This window comes from Pangasianodon hypophthalmus, chromosome 1, assembly GCF_027358585.1.
Source record: "Pangasianodon hypophthalmus isolate fPanHyp1 chromosome 1, fPanHyp1.pri, whole genome shotgun sequence".
Lineage (NCBI taxonomy): Eukaryota > Metazoa > Chordata > Actinopteri > Siluriformes > Pangasiidae > Pangasianodon > Pangasianodon hypophthalmus.
The window spans coordinates 17,945,056-17,963,247 of NC_069710.1; the positions used below are offsets into that span (position 1 = coordinate 17,945,056).

General features: G+C 40.2%; 2 protein-coding genes across 11 annotated transcripts in view; one reads left to right on the forward strand and one right to left on the reverse strand.

Moving 5' to 3' along the window:
• trak1a (trafficking protein, kinesin binding 1a) overlaps positions 1-11,167 on the forward strand; it is a 33,689-nt gene extending 22,522 nt beyond the window's left edge. For 6 of the 10 annotated variants that reach the window (XM_026926339.3, XM_026926335.3, XM_026926334.3 and 3 more), the window contains 10 exons: positions 106-184; positions 1,217-1,347; positions 1,474-1,548; positions 1,680-1,817; positions 2,639-2,715; positions 3,011-3,244; positions 3,350-3,669; positions 5,422-5,757; positions 7,182-7,284; positions 8,632-11,167. In XM_026926339.3, coding sequence (XP_026782140.2) covers positions 106-184; positions 1,217-1,347; positions 1,474-1,548; positions 1,680-1,817; positions 2,639-2,715; positions 3,011-3,244; positions 3,350-3,669; positions 5,422-5,757; positions 7,182-7,284; positions 8,632-9,391 — 2,253 coding nt within the window. In that variant the 3' untranslated portion in view covers positions 9,392-11,167. Of the gene's footprint in view, positions 1-105; positions 185-1,216; positions 1,348-1,473; positions 1,549-1,679; positions 1,818-2,638; positions 2,716-3,010; positions 3,245-3,349; positions 3,670-5,421; positions 5,758-5,910; positions 7,285-8,114; positions 8,217-8,631 lie in introns of those variants that run through there. The other 4 variants (XM_026926341.3, XM_026926340.3, XR_008301527.1 and 1 more) reach the window with 4 other exon arrangements.
• A 2,519-nt stretch (positions 11,168-13,686) lies between these two features.
• Positions 13,687-15,659, reverse strand: ccka (cholecystokinin a). Its single transcript, XM_026926766.3, has 3 exons — positions 15,517-15,659; positions 14,407-14,658; positions 13,687-14,141 (listed from the first exon to the last, which is right to left on the reverse strand). The coding sequence occupies exons 2-3, from the start codon at positions 14,654-14,656 to the stop codon at positions 14,020-14,022; spliced, it is 372 nt and encodes a 123-aa protein (XP_026782567.1). The 5' UTR covers positions 14,657-14,658; positions 15,517-15,659; the 3' UTR covers positions 13,687-14,019.
• Positions 15,660-18,192: the final 2,533 nt, after the last annotated feature.

An 18,192-nucleotide genomic window follows, 5' to 3' on the forward strand; every position in this document is an offset into this window, starting at 1 on the left:
GTACTCTCCAGACAACAAGAAAATTGCACTGAAAATAAGAGTAGCATGTTGCCTGTGTTGTTGGTAACACAAGATCTCTCTTTCCTAATATTCACGTCTGAGTAGGCGTGTCACTTGGAGACGGAGACCATCTCGTATGAGGAGAAGGAACAGCAGCTGGTTAATGACTGTGTGAAAGAGCTCAGTGAGTACACCTGCCTACAGTATCACTACCGTCTGCTCATAGAACCGTTCTGAATTAGAGAGCTCTAAATCCTGCTTCCTGTTCACTTATCATCTTATGACATAGCTATTGTCATATTTCTATTTATTTTTCTGCCATGCTATTCATGTGATGCTGTATCATGCTGCTACCACACTTTAATTTCCCCCTGAGGCATTAAGAAAGGTTTATCTTGTCTTATATTCTCTTGTCTAACTGATTGCCATTCAGGACATCATTAGAGCAGTGTGTTGCTGATGCTCTCAGTCCTGTTAATGTAATTAGGTCAAAATCGAGGTTATACATCCACAGATCTATTTTCAGTATCTTTCCAAAGACCATGATACAAGAAAAAATAAACTGTAGCCGCATTTGGTTGAGTTTCTTCTAATTATTATGTTTGAACCTAATGGGAAAACCTTTCACATGATAAGATGTACACAAAAAAAACTGTTCTGAAAACTACAGGCTTTCATAAACTGATCTGTTTACAAACTGAATTGATTAGGCTTCTGCTTTGCTATTGCACATAGCCATCCAACAACTTCATCAATCTATAGCTAGCAAAGGTTTAGCCATCTGTAGACAGACTGACTGCATTTACCACTATTTGTTTGCTATTTGTTAAACCGCTCCTTACCCAGTGTGATTTTTGCAGGCAAATTTCCAAGTCGAGGCTATAAAAACATTTCCATTTCCTTTTGGTAAAATATATTTGTTAAAGTATTTATGTTAAAGTATATTGCTGGCAGAAAAACTATATTTTGGCTAAAACCAGGTTTTGCATAGGTTTTTTTTGTTTGTTTGTTTTGTTTTGTTTTGTTTTAGATTTTAGCCACACTGTCATCCAACAGGTTTTCCCAGACTGCCACCCATGTTTGATTCATGCATAATTTATTTGTGCAATGTCTTTCAGTAATGTGAATTGTGAAATATTAAACATCAGACACAGATTTTAATGACGTCTTTATCAGCAAAGAAGTTGAATCCACTTTTCTTCTTCTCCTCTTGTAGGGGATGCTAACGTACAGATCTCGTCACTTGCGGAGGAGCTGGCGAAGAAGACGGAAGATGCCTCCAGGCAGCAGGAAGAGATTACACACCTGCTCTCTCAGATTGTGGACCTCCAGAAAAAGGTTAAATGTGTAAGTGCTTGACTTTAGATGGGTTACAGGCTGTTCCTCAGTCAGCCATCATGCTTTTGGGTTTCTGTATGGGCATCTTACAGGGATAAAGTTGATGGTGTCTGTGTGTGGATGTGTGTTTTGTAGTATGCACTAGAAAATGAGGAGCTCACACAGCACCTGGGAGCTGCTAAGGACGCCCAGAGACAGCTCACTGCTGAGGTAATGTCATTCTGAAATGCACAGCACTTTAGCCACATAGAGTAATCTGCATATTCAAACCTCGGAAGGTTTTAAACGGTAGAGAAAGGGCATGTTTCAAAAGTTCACTTGCTCTCTCTTACACTCTATAGCTGCGGGAGCTGGAGGATAAGTATGCAGAGTGTATGGAGATGCTGCATGAAGCCCAAGAGGAGTTGAAGAACTTCAGGAACAAGACAGTGTCTCAAAGCACGCCACGCCGCTTTCACCCGCTTGGCTTTTTTCCCATGGTGAGAAAGAGAAAGTTCCAGAATAGATTGACTGTATACTGAAATGCAAGAAAGAATAGCAAGGTACACACTTTAACTCCGTTAACTCCACCACTCCTGTTCCACATGACTTATGTGCATCACTGCAATTAATGAACATTACGTTTGTGTATGTTCCTTTACAATATTCTTGTGCTATTTTCAGTCTCTAATGGTGTAGTTAGAGACCCAGTTGGCTGATGAGATCATTCTAGACAGGGGTGAGAGGAGGGTTACCGGTGTAGCCAGACTGAATTTATAAGTGTAAAGGTAACAGTTTGCTGTAGACTCCGCTGGTAGGACTTTGGGGGGGTTTTTTATTTAAAATTGCATTTTCTTATATTAAGAAAAATCAGAAGTTTTTCTCAGAAGGAAAAACAAACACTTCTTGATTATTTCAAGTATACTAAAGAAAAAAGCTGCTGACCTTTAAAATCAGCAGAAGTCAATGTATGTCTGTTACACTTACTACAAGGTATGTATGTCACATGAGTGATGACTTCTCTTCTATCTAGATAGGTCTATCTATAGATCTAGATAGATAATATTTATATCTATGATTTTGCATAGCTGCCTAGTGAGTTCGTGGACCCATGTAAATATTACTGTGGACCCATGTAAATAAGGCTAATTATGCACACAGGAAAGTATGAGAGGCTGATTATATTCCACGTTGTACTGAGGCTGTACATTATCAGAACTGTTCTGTTCCTTCTGGTTAGTCAGCTAGGTGATGTAAATGACCATTACATCAAACGCAGAAACATCTATTCCCAGTGTCTAATGCTGTATGTATGGAACAGGACTCCTTAGCTGCTGAAATTGAAGGGACCATGAGGAAAGAGATTCAGATGTCTGACCCGGAAGTGGAAGATCAGAGGTATCAGAGTCACTAATTGTACAAATGCCTAAAATACTTTCTTTTTCTTTTGCTTTAAAGTTAAATAAACATTTGTTGGTATAGAGATTGATTAAGCCCATATTTAATTTCTCTTGTAGTTACTGATGTAACTTAATTGGTGTAATTTCAAAAGTTTGTCTGTTACATATACACAAAAATGTGCTTTGTTCATTGAAACCTCTGGTTTTGTTTTGTTTTGTTTGTTGTTTTTTTTGTTTTTTTTGTGGTCTGTGTGTTTGTGTGTGCGTGTGTGCACGTGCACACATTTTTCCAGGTTACACCCAAAGCGAGTCTTCCAAACAGTGCGCAACATCAATCAGGTGGTTCGTCAGCGCTCACTCTGCCCCTCCCCCATGAACATCCCAGGCTCCAATCAGACATCGTCCTTGAATTCTAGGCACTCCAGCTGTCTGAGCACACCCAGGTCCAGTGTTTATGGGGGAGAAGGGAGTGTCATGGACAACCGCACCAACAGCATGATGCTGGAGAGCCACACTCCACAGGAGTGGTAAGTATGAAAGGATGATTTTGGATCTATATTGTTAATCCTTGTCTCACAGTTTTCCCTTGGTGAAGTAACATTGTCTTTTGTCTCTCTCATTTGTTCCCTCAGTTCAGAAGACTCGAACAAGAAGCCTGGTACTCCTGGCACACCTGGATCTCACGACCTGGAGGCAGCGCTACGGCGGCTCTCGCTTCGCCGTGACAACTACCTGAGCGAGCGGCGCTTTTTTGAGGAGGAGAGAGAACGCAAGCTGCTGGCACTAGCCGAGGAGAAGAGCGAGCCATGTGGAGACGGTGATGGAGAAGGAGGAGGCTCACTCACACATGCAGACAGCATCCTATCTCTGGGCACTCTGCATTCGGTCTGCTCTGTGTACAGCAGTCGCTCCTACCTGCCCGAGAAGCTGCAGATCGTCAAGCCTCTGGAAGGTGACCAGAACAAAGGCAGGCCGCTGGCCCTGCATGTCTTAGACACACTCTGGGCTCTAATACACCAGCACTCAGACGAGCTCTCCACACAGCACTCGTTCTATTTCAGACACGCACAGCCGCGCTGCTGGTTCGAGATTTAGCCACACTCCTGTTATATGACTGTCTGTAACGTGTGCAGCAATGTGCAATATAGAGATAAACTGCACTTTATAGCTTTCATTAGGAATTTTTATCATAGGAGGTGAAAGGTCTAACATATTTGGCTGTATAAATCCTTGTTAGTTGATGGGCGTGTGTTTCTCTTTATCTCATGCTATAGTTTCTTATAAAATCCAGGAAATCATGCTTAAGAGAACAGGAGAATTAATGCCACTTATCAAATCCAGCTCACTACTCCCACCTGCTGGTAGTTTTATTCCATCTTCATCCTCTTTCTCTTTAACTAAAAGCAATCATGAATCAAGATTATAACTGTGTGTTTAAGTGTAATTGAGTCAAATGAAAATCTTAAAATTGCAACATAAATTAGCAATCAGAAGAATTTTTTTTCTAGAGGAATCCAGACACTCGTTAAGGACTGGAGCACTTGCATTAAATGAAATGCAATGCATAATACAAAATAAAAATAAATAAGGTTTTCATTTGATTCATTCTCATATAATAGTATTCAGCATGACTTTGCTCTCTGGATGGTTAGGTACAGTACTTTTTTTTTTCTTTCTTCTCCCTTTTCCTTCTGTTTTCTTCTATATTATTTAATCCTTCAGTCACTTTTCAGTTTGCATTTTAACTATCATAAGCATCTTACCTTGTATTTCAGTCTGTTTTTAAATTCTTCAATAAATTCTATGCTTATTTTCTCACATTCCTCCTTCTCTCTTTTTTTTACTGAACTCTGTCTGTTCCCTAACCCTCAGAGCAATGCATGCATGATCAAAACAGCATCAGGTTTGACAATCTATAGCACTTAACATTGCTTAGATAAATAATATAAAATAACATTGTTTTTGTGTCACTTTATTAGGGGCAATAGATATTGGATTATGTTCAGGTGCAGCTTAATGTATGTGTAATTTGGATCAAATAGTAGCAGTAAATCAAGCAGTAAACTGATATTCTTTTGGATTCAGGAAGTATATTTTTCTATTTTAAATCAGTTTTATAAGTAAGCTATCAAAATGTCTGAGTTTCACCGATTTGTTAAATCAAATGTACAACCTCTGCTAACTGTCCTGGGATTCCTTTCATCTCCCATTACGTACACAGCAGAGGCTGTGTATGTCACCCAAACGCCTGTTCAAAGACCATTAGAGAATTTCCTGAGGTTATAGTCATTAAGTAGATTAAAAATGTAATATCCTTCTGTTTTATGTAGTGTTATGGGATGTTTAGAAAAGGAAATTAGCCTCTCTTTAATCTGACAATTTCTCAACTCCTAATCACTTTTATTGTTTATAACTTTTGACAGTTTTTTAAAGCCCTGTTTTATTAGTTTGAATCTTTATTGCTCAGACATTTGCAAAACAATTTACCTACCGTGAGCCAATTCCTTATCAACTTTAAAGTCTTTCAGTGTCATTTCTTTAAAGTAAATTCTATTCAACCGTCACTGGTCTGAATCAGTATCAACAAGGTTAATTATGATTCCTCTTTAGTGAAATCTGCTGATATCACACAGCCATGATGAACAGTGCTACATTTTTAAAAGCTCCTGTCTGATCTCTGCTGTGTCTCTGTGATTTCTCTCAGGGTCAGCGACTCTGCATGCGTGGCAGCAGCTGGCCCAGCCCAACCTTGGTGGCATTCTGGATGCTCGGCCAGGGGTAGTGACCAAGGGCTTCCGCCATCTCCAGCTTGACCTCGAGGAGGTCTATAAGTTCACAGACTTGGAGGAAGATGAGTCAGCAGAGCATCAGAACTCTCAGCCCACTCTCTCTACCTCAGGCCTGGGCTCACTGTCCTGTTCACCGAGCTCAAACCTCCATCAGCAGGGGGAGCAGCACCGATTAGAGAGACCAGGGGCAGAGCCAGAGCTACAGGAGATGGGAGGAGATGCACAGAATGAGGAGGAGGAGATGGCATCTGGTGAGGGAGTATCTTAATGTTGACCTGAGGGTTGACCACAAACCCCACCCACTGCCCACACCCAGCTAAACCCAGTGGAATGTAGCAGCATGCTGGGGACATTTGCCTGTTTGTCACGTGTTTCATGTCTGTGATCCCTCTCCTGTTACACAGCGTACAGTGAGCTCACCACTACCTCATCCCTGCCTGCCATGTGCTGTCACAGTGGTTTTGAGTATAGTGATTTTTTTTTATTACATATTTACTTTGTTTTCGTGTACGAATCATCTGTTTTCTCTTTGTGCTGTGAAATGAGAATGACGTCTGTGAAAGAAAATTTAATGAACATATTCTAAGCAACCTTCATTTGGGAGATTAATTATGCTTCCAGTCTTGTGTGTTGATTTACCACATATTAGAGCTTAATGATGGTAGTGTGAGAGATGTTACTGCAGATGGGTATTACTTTATTATACAAGTTGTGTCACTGCTTCCATGGGCTTCATTCTCATTTCCTGCACCCATCCAATTAATATGCTGTCTACCTAAATTCCTTTTTCTCTTCTTCAGTGATCACAGTGTTAGTGTGAATGTGGCCCACCGGTTACACAGGAATCTTGGCTTAGCAATCTATACCTGCTTCACAACAATCCTTTTCCAGTGATCCAACTACTCACAGCTACTTTGCTCTTTCCTAGAACTAAAAGGACACACACAACCTTTTTAAAAGAGGCTACAGGATAGTAAAGGGCTACAGATTGATGTCATTGTGAGCATGTATGCAGCCAGACACACATACTCACACACTCCCCTAAGTGAACCTTAGAACATGGCTAGCATCCAGGAAAAGGTCATGGAGTTAAACGTGTATGTTACACGCTCAAGTGTCAGTGTTCTATAAAAAACTGAGTGCACTCTGATCATACTTGCTCGACTGAAGAGCTGAAACACTTATCAGTGGCCAGTAGGTCACATATAATAAAGACATGGGTCGGGCCACTGCAGTGGTTTTATAAGTTCACACACACGCTACATAGAGTTGCGTATAGACTTTCTGCCTCGCAAGCATGCAGACGCATACGTATTCCTCTTTGGCAATATTATTGTTCCACTTTTTATCTGTATGTGATGAATTGAAAATCATACTTGTCTAATGATGATCCTGCTTCTTGCCTATCCTTCTGTCCTATTGTGTGAATCTATTTAAAACTGTATCAGAATAAATCTAAACTAGGGCTGTGCTAATTACAAAAAAGGTTCACTGAGCTTATTTGACCAATTCTTTTTACCTCAGATTTCTTTCTTCACTCCCTAATAGTAGAGTCTATCAGAGGACGTAGTGCATTATTTTAGTTTTTCAATTTCTGATACAGTTTTAAACCATTCTCTTGTGTATATGTGTGTGTTTTAGATGTGTACTAATGTATTTCTCTTGCTGTTCCCAGTGCATTTTCCTGGTAAATGTATGTCTCACACAAACTCTACCTACACCTTCACTACTTGCCGGATACTCCACCCCTCTGATGAGCTGACCAGAGTCACTCCCAGGTGAGTGCCGCACATCTTTTTATTACCACTAGAGGGTGCTTAAGGCTCAGCATTCCTTATACTCAGACCTGCCAACTGGTGGTTTTTATTTATTTATTTATTTTTGCTTTTAAACAAAGAGCTGGAATAATTCACAGGTTCTATATCTATCTGTGTTTTTCTCCCACTTTCTCTGAGAAGCTTCAAGTCCAAAATACCTACTGTTTTTCGACAAAAGTCCTAGCAGGAAAGACATCTCTGTTTTTGTATGCACTAGGATAAATTATTTCTGGCAAATGAAGGATGGTTTGGAATAGTCTCTCACTTCATTTACTTTTTCATCCTAGTGAAGGAAAAGCTCCCAGCAAATATAGCATGGAGTTAAAGTGATACACGCTAGAGCACCAATTTTTATTCAAAAGAAAACGTGCAGTCCCACAGACCGATGAAATTGACAGTTACGGCAGCAACAGGCTGTGAAGCACTATCACTTTATATTATATGAGTGCAGTTTTCTGTAAATGAATTTATGATCCAATAATACATATCACAGAGCACATCAGGATTTGTAGCTGCTGGAAACCCACTCATTCTGTGCAAATTTATAGCTATACAGATGAGTTTTATTAGAAAAGAGGCATGTTAATATTTTATTACAAATACTGCCCTGAAAAATGAATTCCGTACAGAGGTGTAGATTGTTTTATTATACTTTAATGTCGTTTTTCTTCTCAATTTCATAATACAGCCATAAAAACAGTGAAGAGTTTTAAATGTTTAGTGTGATCAGAGACAGTTCCCCAGATGTGTCTTGTAGCAGCCACACATTCTATGCAAATGACTCTCCACAGATCATGTGAGGAGGAGGAGGAGGAGGAAGCAGCACTTTACCATGTTGTTTTGGGGCCAGGCTTAGAGCAGGTTCTCTGAGCCACACCCGCTCAGGGTGAGAGGTGGGCTCATGGTGCCAGCATGATGGGCCACAGACATGATGTTCACATGCATTTCTAACCAAACTTAACCAGTCTAACTGTTTTAGAGGGAAATGCCTCTAACTACTCGTTCATCTTTGAGTGGCAGAGTGAAGGTTACGTGCGACACTTCCAACGTGGTTAAAACTACTTTCCCAGCCTAATGTTGTGCTCTACAGTATTGTGACTAACGTGTTTGAGATTATAAGCATTGTCTTAAAGACTGCAGGACAATAAGGAGTGATGCATGACTCTTGTGTGAAAGTGTTTAAATTACTTCCAGCAGCATGTTTATGTGAAGAACATGAATCATGTCCACTTCAAAGTGCAGCCCCTTTTGCACATGCGGTATACTGAGGTATAAATCTAAAGTAATTTTTTTTTCTGTTTGTTTCAGTGTGATGGCAGCAGGTGCCTCCCAGGTCCCCTGTCTGAAGAGCATCAGTAGTGTGCACTCTACTCCAGCCTCTACCCCCTGCACACCACGCCGGCTCAGCCTGGCTGAGAGCTTCACTAATCTGCGGGAGCACACCAAAACCACAAGCATCTCTCTGGGCCTGGTGCGCCTCCTACAGGAGCGTGGGATTTCTGCAGCTGTCTACAACCCTCACAGCTGGGACCGGGCTGAAAAAACACCTAACAGCTCACAATCTGTTTCAAGAACATTCCCCACTGCCCCAGGCCCAGACACCATGCCCTCGACACCCCCAAACTCCCCCGCCCAATCCAAACCCAGCAGCCCTGTGCTGCCTATGGACTTCAGCCCCTCCGACCCACCTTACGAGAACTTCCTCGCTTCACGGCCCGCCAGTTCCATTCTGAAGGAGATGCGGGGAGCAGAAACCAAGCTGCGCACGGAATCCCAGTGCCAGACAGAGATGAGCATACAAAATCTGCGGCTTGTGGACAAAGTGAAGCGCTTCAGCCTCGGCCCAAGAGCTGTGACTCCAGGTCCTGGGGTAGTTTTAGCCACCCCTTCTTTCGGGACCCAACCTGGGCTGCCCAGCCCCATAGCAGGACTGACCGGGATCCGGAGAAACCGAAGTTACCCGGTTATGGTTGGGGCTAGTATGGCGATGAAGGGATTGGGGCCACCTAGTGAAGACTTGCTCCTGCCCCCCAAACCTTCTAGACAGGCTAGCCTTAGTGAGGAGTGAGCATTGCCTCTCTGTCAATCGTTCTTTGTATATACATGAATAAAATACATTATTCTCATGACAGATCGACTGTGCCTGTAAAACAGATTTGTATAGATTATTTTGTACAGCAGCTGTAACTGTAATACCATTTTATTACTATTATTTTGTCACACTTACAGTGCCATTCAGCCAGAGAGATCACAGTATGTCTTTGATTCTGTAATCCCCTACTGTATAAATTGTGGAATAATTGCACTTCTGCATTACAAGAAAATGTAGCATAAGGCCTGTTTTTAAGCACTTTTTGATTTTGACTACTTTGGCATAACTGTGCTAAAAGACCATAACCCTGTAATCTTTTGGTTGGCTAATGTGCTCTTCCTGAGCCCAAAGCACCTCTGGTTGGATTTTCGTCTGAAAAACTGAAACACTAATAACATCCTTATGCTAATCCTAGAGAGTACAATAAAGAACAATAGCATGTTAGCGCCCAGTTAATGTGACTGATTTCAGCCCTGTCTCTCCCCTCAAAACAATCTCATTAAATTATTAATACCCATTTAAAAAAAAAAAAAAAGCATAGTTTTACTTGCCCACACCATTATCCCTGTAATTGCCTACAAAATCCCTATACAGCTGTGTATTCACAGCATGTGAAATCCCTCAAATGGTTTGTTGTATAATGCTTATTACAATGTAATAAACATATGAATAGCCCTTAAGATGGGCGCTGGTAGGAAATCTGTAGTAGCACAAATAAGGGCACACACTGTACTGTAATTTATCTGTGAGTCCAGAGTTGTGGTAAAGAGCTGTAAGGAATCAGAGACTGGTGTTGCAGTGGTAGGAAACTGACGTCCTTGTTTGGTTGTGTGTGATGGATTTTTTTTATTTTTTTTTTTTTGGCGGGGGGGGAGGAAAGACCAATGTTATTTATAAGTGTATGTGTGTTAAATAAATGCAATCGATTAACTAGGTATAAAATACTCAAAGGCAGAATATTTACAACCTCCTGGATAATGATGGTGTCCAGTTCTTCTGATTGAAACAGTATAACTCTGCAGATGCTTCGGAAGCTTCTGGCCAGTATTATGTTCTGTTTAAAAGCTGTAAAGTGTGTGTATGTTTGAGAGGTCATTACCCTCCAAAGACTGAACTGTAAGCTTTACTTGCATTATGTGAGTTTGTCCTTTGACAGCAATATCCTAGTGCCTGATGTCAATAATTTATTATTTAACCCTATTTTGAGTGACTTCCATTCTGAAGACTTTGCCTCAGTATACATTGTTGTTAACACGGTATCTAAGGTGTTGGTGTTGCCCTAACAGGAAGGTTTTTAATTTTGCAATGCAGTTAATATAATATATGAAGGATGTTTGATTCTCGAGAAATCATGTTGTCTAGAAAGCACATACAGCCATACCTTTGGTCTGAACCATGCCTGTATTTTTATTTTTATTTTTTTGTAATCATGTTCTTGGTTGCATCAGAAGGTTGTCTGTTGAAGAGGTGTGTGCACTTAACCTCGACTTGAACATGTTAGTGTTGCAGAATCACAGAGGTGTCATACATGAAGTTCATTGCAGTTGCAGACTTTTATTTCCTCAGACCATATAAAGGGAAGTTTTGCCACTTGTACACTGTAAATTGTAAAGATAGAAATATGTTTTTATACAAAATGCCATAAAATACTGAATAAATGGATGAAAGTGTGAGAAAGTGTCAAAAAAAAATCCTGATTTGTTTTCAGGAACTTTGAATGCAGAAAAGGTCATCAATAAATGAATTAATACAGTTGTGTCTTTTTTGAGTGGTGTTGTGTTAAAATATTCATCACACTCAGGATACTGACATGTCTGAATTGATCCTTTTATTTAATGTTACAGGTATTCACATTCCCAGAGGACTGCTCTTTTTTTTCTTTATTTGCATATGAGCCCTAATCTATATTCTACACCAGAAACTGACCTAAATCAGAGGCATTACATCAGCCTGTTCTCAGTGTGGGTCAGTTTTTTATTCACTGAGCACTGGGAGTGGGTGTGTGAATGTGAATGACAGGTGAGAGATGTTGTCTCTGCTTTTCTTGCCCCTGTCACTGAGCATTTCAGTGTGGCACATGATGTTAGCTTCCTCTGGGAATAAAGGAAGATAGAGGAGATATTCCCTCTGGAGCAAGGCTCTGACCATCTAGTGATCATTAAGTCCCAGTCTCTCTTCATACCTCTCATTCATCCTGATGTCCTTGTGTTTTAGATGAGTGGAGGCTTGTGATCTGATGACACCAGAGTGATAAACACTTAATGCTTATGAGTAGCAGCTGCTTATATATTCACAGTATAGTGTTATCCACAGTGAAGAGAGTTTATTCATGAGAGTTTATTTTCATATTCTAAACCTACCTATGCTTTAATACATGGGCGAAAACAATGAGGTTCCAATTAAAGTACACTCTATGGAAAACATGTGTTTTTATGCTTTTTTAAATATGATTTAATACATGATGATAATTGGGGTGGAAAATACTTGTTACGAATACTTGAATAATTGCATTTTATTACTGTATGTAAGTACTATTTTGTCAATTTTGTGCTTAAGTATTGTTGAAATTGTATACTTTGCTACTACTTGTGTAAATTTACAAGAGAAAAAAACTCATTTTACACATTTTCATTTTGACCTTTAAAGTAATTGTTAGAAATCTCAAATGCCATGAGATTTACTTTTTAATCTTATACCAGTGATTCATACAGAATAAGATGTGTCCTTTGCCTCTCACGAATATCTGCCTTTAAAAATTCGCCTTTAAATCTAAAGAAGCAAGTTGAGGTAAGTTATAGGTATATAAAGGTATATTTGCTAACTAGGTTTTTTGTTGTTGTTAATGCCACCTTAGCATTCATTCCAGAGAGTCATTAAACAATAGCTAACCAGCAAACCAAATTCTTTGTTTGTCTGAGTTAGCAGAATATTTATTATGTATTTATTTGATTTATTGTTTGATTAATTGACTGACTGACTGATTGATTGAACGATAAATAATTAACAATAATTAATACATTTTTTGCTCCATATTTGACCAGGATTTTGACAATATGCCCATTCTTACTTAAGTTTCTCTGTACTTTTTCCACCCCTGGTAATAACCTAGCAATTAAAAAGTAATAACTTCTGTTCACTCACCTAATCTTTTCAGGGAAAACAAAAAGTTCAGTGACAAAGGTGGAAGGGATAGCTTGGGATTTGATTCCTGTTTGTTTTGATGACTTAATGAGGTCTCCAAGGAATTCACTGCCAAGTCTTTAGTGATGGCCTTATTTTCCTCCGTCACACTGTTGCACTGAGTAAAACTGTTCTCCAGGATGGTGACGTGCTTGTGGCTGCTTCTAGAGATTCTTGGATAATCAATCTGTTTCATGCCAATCACAATGACGTAAAGTAGTTGTATGCGTGTCTTAGGGTGAGTACAGTCAGAGGCAGTGTTTGAATTGCTATGGCACACTTAAGTGAGCTGGCAGCAGGCCCTTTCATGTCAGGATAAACACATGTGCATGCATGTGTTTGTGCATGTGTGGGTGTATGTGTGCTTGTCTGGGTTTATTGGTTCACTTTTTATTGTCTTACCTGAATAAAATCCCTCTCATTGAGGCACACCTGTGGCATAATGGTGCCTTTTGTTCTCTATAAACTAGAGAACATGCTGTCTCTCATTTGCCATCGTGCAATTCATCCATTATGTGCTAACTCAAGTGGTGTACATAATAGACAGCATGAGGTTATGTCCCAGTCTGTCTGTTTCCGGCTCCGCGCTTGTACAATTAAAAGCAAGCCTTTTATTGCCTGCACAGTTAGCTTTCCTTAAGGCTGTTAGGAGAGAGATTGCCAAAAGCCCTATACACTAGTGCTGCCACTTCGAATGATCAATAAGAGAATGTGTTTATGTGGCCATTAACTGTAAGCTGTTTCCTCTAAGCACTAAACAAATTGCTATGCTGGTCTCCATTGCAATGAGAAGGACTTTACACTGTCACTTCAGTAATGTTTTTCATGTCATTCCATAGCAGTTTGGCTCAAATCTCATTATTCACGTAGTAATCAAGTCTCATTCTTTATCCCAACCTTCTCTAGAACTGTTAAAGCTTCAGGTCTAGCACACATGCTAACAGGATCTCACCTAATGAGTGTTACCATGGCATCACATTTGCTTTTGAATAAATGTGTGATGCCCTCACCTTTTAGTTTTATCTAATTCATTATGTTTGAGTGTAATGGCATCAGACAAACCTCTGGACACCAGAGAATATACAGCTGGGTGAATGAGTTAAGGCAATGATTTATTCTCCAACATCTAACATATTCCTAATGCTAGAACAAAAATCATATACACAAGAAAATAAATAAAACCGACCACATTACCAGTCACTTTCCCCCAAAAATGTGAGTGCATGTAAAATCCATATGAGTTACACATACATATTCATATATTGCATCATCTTCATTATACAAATTTACATCAGAAATAAGATGAAGAAAGGGCACTCCAACAATGACGTGATTGGAAGGGAGAAGAATTAAAGTGGATTTCTCTGTACACATAGTTGGTTGAATGGTTGGTTCCTTAAAAATGATGATTGGGAGATTGGATATTATGAAGAGTATTCATACTCCTCAGCGCTCCGGCGGCCAAAATCCATCCAGCCCAGGTAGTCTCTGTCCTTTATTCGGTGGTTGGACCTGCTGTTGAGGGATGGGCTCCTGCGATATGAACCTGCGAGGAGGAGGTGGAGGAATCCTCTGGTTACAGGTTGCACGAAAAAGCAATATATAACATACTATGGAATGGCTATAGAACATCTAAATATACTAAAAATGCTAATGCATAACAAGGAAGAAGTGTGACAAGGTTATATAAGGTGCTATAAGGTGCTACCTGTTGCTCTGTTGGTATTTATTTAATACTCAAACCATGACTATCATCAGAATATTTCTGAATGTGAAAGGCAAGTGTAGAAAAGGAAATGACACTACCCTACCTTTTCTGGAAATGAGTCTGGCCAGCAGTTCGTTCAGCCTGCGCACAGCGTCCTCCTCCACATTCTCTTCTTGCGTTTTAGACAATAAGTTGAGCTGGCCACTGGGGGGCACTGCACGGGAGTGGCGTGTGTGTTCATCTACAGATCCTCCATCCAACTGCCCTTCTTCCACAAAGTGTGTTGGGTGAGAGAAGCAGCCACTGCTGGAGAGAGCCACCAGCAGCACTAACACGGAGATTCCAGTGTTCATGCCTGAAGCACATACCCAGAGTATGTCAGTCATTTTCAGGCAATTTGTGTTATAAATGTAATATTCCAAATGTAGTCCCTTAAGCACTACAGCACAAAATAGGGTTTAGAGTGATTACATAATATTAACACCAAGTTGAGTCATTCATATGACATGAGCTGAAATATAACCTCATAAATGTAACAATTAGATTCAGTCAATAGAGACATAATAGGCAAAATTGTTTACTGAAATGTCAGTACTTGAAATATTAATTAAGTGGATTGACAGCTCTTAATATATGCGGTTGATGAGAACCCAGGCTATGTCCTTAAAAACTAGCTTTCCTTTCATACTCCCATTACATATCTTTATTTTCATTACTATTAAGAACATTATTATTATTATTATTGTTATTATTATTATTATTATTGTACATATTAATTCTGCATTATAAATAAAAATGTTTTTGCCTCGCGTTGGAGAAATACGGAGGTTAAAAGAGAGACAGAGAGAAAAAATTCAAATGAAGGCAAGGGCTTTATCAAAAAGAGTAGTTGAATAGCAACTGATTGGTATATTAGCCTTTCTATAATACAGTTGCGTAATAAACAATATATTCTATTATTTGGACAATAATTTATATAATATATAGTACATTAGGTAGTAAGACTTTATGAGATTAATGAGATTAATGTTCTCACACTAGTCCAATCATGTCTAATTGTAAAAATAAATAAATAAATAAATAAATTTAATCATGCAAATTTAACATATCATTAATAACTAAAAACCTTTCAATGAAAAAAAAAATCGAATAGATGTTATGTTTCACCTAATTCAAAACAATATTCTAAAGATAAAGAGAGAAAAATAAGTACCTTGCACTGACACTGAGGCTGTGCAGCAGAGAAGAGCAGCAGGCGAGACAGGAGATGGAGTGAGGAGATGTGCTGTGCCGAACCAGTATGAATGAGAAAAACTTCAGCACACTGTGCAACAGCGGCCCTTATATACCCTTCTGCAGGGGGCTGGCTTTGTGTGGCCCGCACAGCACCAGCCGCACTACTGCCTAGTGTGTGTGTGTGTGTGTGTGTGTGTGTGTGTGTGTGCACGCATATGTGCGTGTGTGCATTTGCGCAAGCCTGACGCAGAATGGAGTACTTTATTTTTACAGGATACACACCATGACATTGTCACTCACAGAAATGTGTTTCTCTAGCGCACACACACGCTCACACACAGACACACACACACAAATCTCATTTGTTGACCTCTATCAGAGCTGACTCTACAGCTATTCAACTTCTATAAATGTCAACTAAAGTATAACACTTTTTTGGATGACAGTTCTACCACCATTATTTTTATGCAGACAGCCAAGTGAAAGAAAAAGAAGGGGGGGAAAAAAATCCCAATTCTACGCTAAAAATGTTGATTTGAACAAAAATAATTTGCTTTTTATATAAAACCAATTTACTTATTCAGTAAAACTAGTAAAAGATCAACATTTGGTAGCATGACCATTTTAATAATTTTCAGCGTAATGATACCTAATTATTAGTACAAAATACAGTATAACTCTATATCTATATTTAGATATAATGAATTTATGTAATAATATAATGTGTAGTGTTAACAAAACGATCAAGAAGAATGTCCAAGAGCAGTTATGGTACAGAGTGGGGCGGAGTTAAACGGTGGCCTGAAATATCATTGGCCACGTCCAGAACTGATATGTTTTTGTTTAATTGGAATGTTAAAGAACAAGCACTATTCAGTCATACAAGCATGTGATTTCTGGCAACTTGTCCATATACGAACCTGTCCTTTCATTTTCAGATGTATACAGAGAAAAGGAAACAAGGCTCAAGTACTATATTGTCGTGTATTTCATATATTGTCTTATGCGGTTAAGCATTCAATTTTATGCACTTGGTTTTTCAAATCAACAATGAATCTAATAAGATTTATTACTCTGCCGTAAGCGATTTTCATCAGTCTGTTTGATTTCTGAAGGGATCCTACATGTGATTGCTTTTTGATCAGATTGAATGTTTGGAATCAATCTTGTGAGATGTGGGCAACAGCAGCTATCAGTGTAACAGTGCACATATGAGAATCTGTCCGATATGATATGCTGTATTATGTAACATATACCAATAAACTATCTGTACTGTTTTTTGCCTCACAGTTATTAGTTAATAGCCTTATGATCAGTTATAACCTTATTAAAAATTTCACAGAGGACTTCGTAACATTAACATGAACTTTATTAATGGTATAAAACCTTATTTACACATTTCCATTGTGTAATTTCAATAGATCTCCATAGATTACTTTAATAAACAGTCAATTTATTCAAAGGTTTTTTTCTTGTTGTAGGTTTTACTGTACTATTAGGGAAAGGTAAATATATCTGGAAAAAAATTAATGGTTAAAAAGTACAGATTTAAGCATAAAAAGAAAAATCTAATACTATATAGTATTATTTAAAAACACTACAAACAAGACAGTTGGTTTAACACAAATATTTAGCAAAGGCTGAAACATGTAATGTGTCATAGTACTGCATTTACACATTTAGATAAACTGGCACTTTGTCTCACTTTGCTATGGCCACCTCACACTAGCTCCGTGTCTCACCCTGGCCACCCCACACTAGCTCTGTGTCTCACCCTGGCCACCCCACACTAGCTCTGTGTCTCACCCTGGCCACCCCACACTAGCTCTGTGTCTCACCCTGGCCACCCCACACTAGCTCTGTGTCTCACCCTGGCCACCTCACACTAGCTCCGTGTCTCACCCTGGCCACCCCACACTAGCTCCGTGTCTCACCCTGGCCACCCCACACTAGCTCTGTGTCTCACCCTGGCCACCCCACACTAGCTCTGTGTCTCACCCTGGCCACCCCACACTAGCTCTGTGTCTCACCCTGGCCACCTCACACTAGCTCCGTGTCTCACCCTGGCCACCTCACACTAGCTCTGTGTCTCACCCTGGCCACCCCACACTAGCTCCGTGTCTCACCCTTGCCACCTCACACTAGCTCTGTGTCTCACCCTGGCCACCCCACACTAGCTCCGTGTCTCACCCTGGCCACCCCACACTAGCTCCGGGTCTCACCCTGGCCACCCCACACTAGCTCCGTGTCTCACCCTGGCCACCCCACACTAGCTCCGTGTCTCACCCTGGCCACCCCACACTAGCTCCGTGTCTCACCCTGGCCACCCCACACTAGCTCCGGGTCTCACCCTGGCCACCCCACACTAGCTCCGTGTCTCACCCTGGCCACCCCACACTAGCTCCGTGTCTCACCCTGGCCACCTCACACTAGCTCCGGGTCTCACCCTGGCCACCCCACACTAGCTCTGGGTCTCACCCTGGCCACCCCACACTAGCTCTGGGTCTCACCCTGGCCACCTGACACTAGCTCCCCACCTAGCCACACTAGCCATAAGAATGTTCTGAATCCACCACTGGGCACAGGAATGCGAAAATATTCAACGCCTGAAAATATGGGCTATGTGTAGAAATAGTTAGTACCAATAGAACCA

Excerpts from the sequence above, each read along its gene's own strand:
- ccka (XM_026926766.3), bottom strand. The coding sequence starts at position 14,656 with ATGAACACTGGAATCTCCGTGTTAGTGCTGCTGGTGGCTCTCTCCAGC. Across the intron at positions 14,142-14,406 it reads CAGACTCATTTCCAGAAAAG|GTTCATATCGCAGGAGCCCA; the intron begins GTAGGGTAGTGT and ends TCCTCCTCGCAG.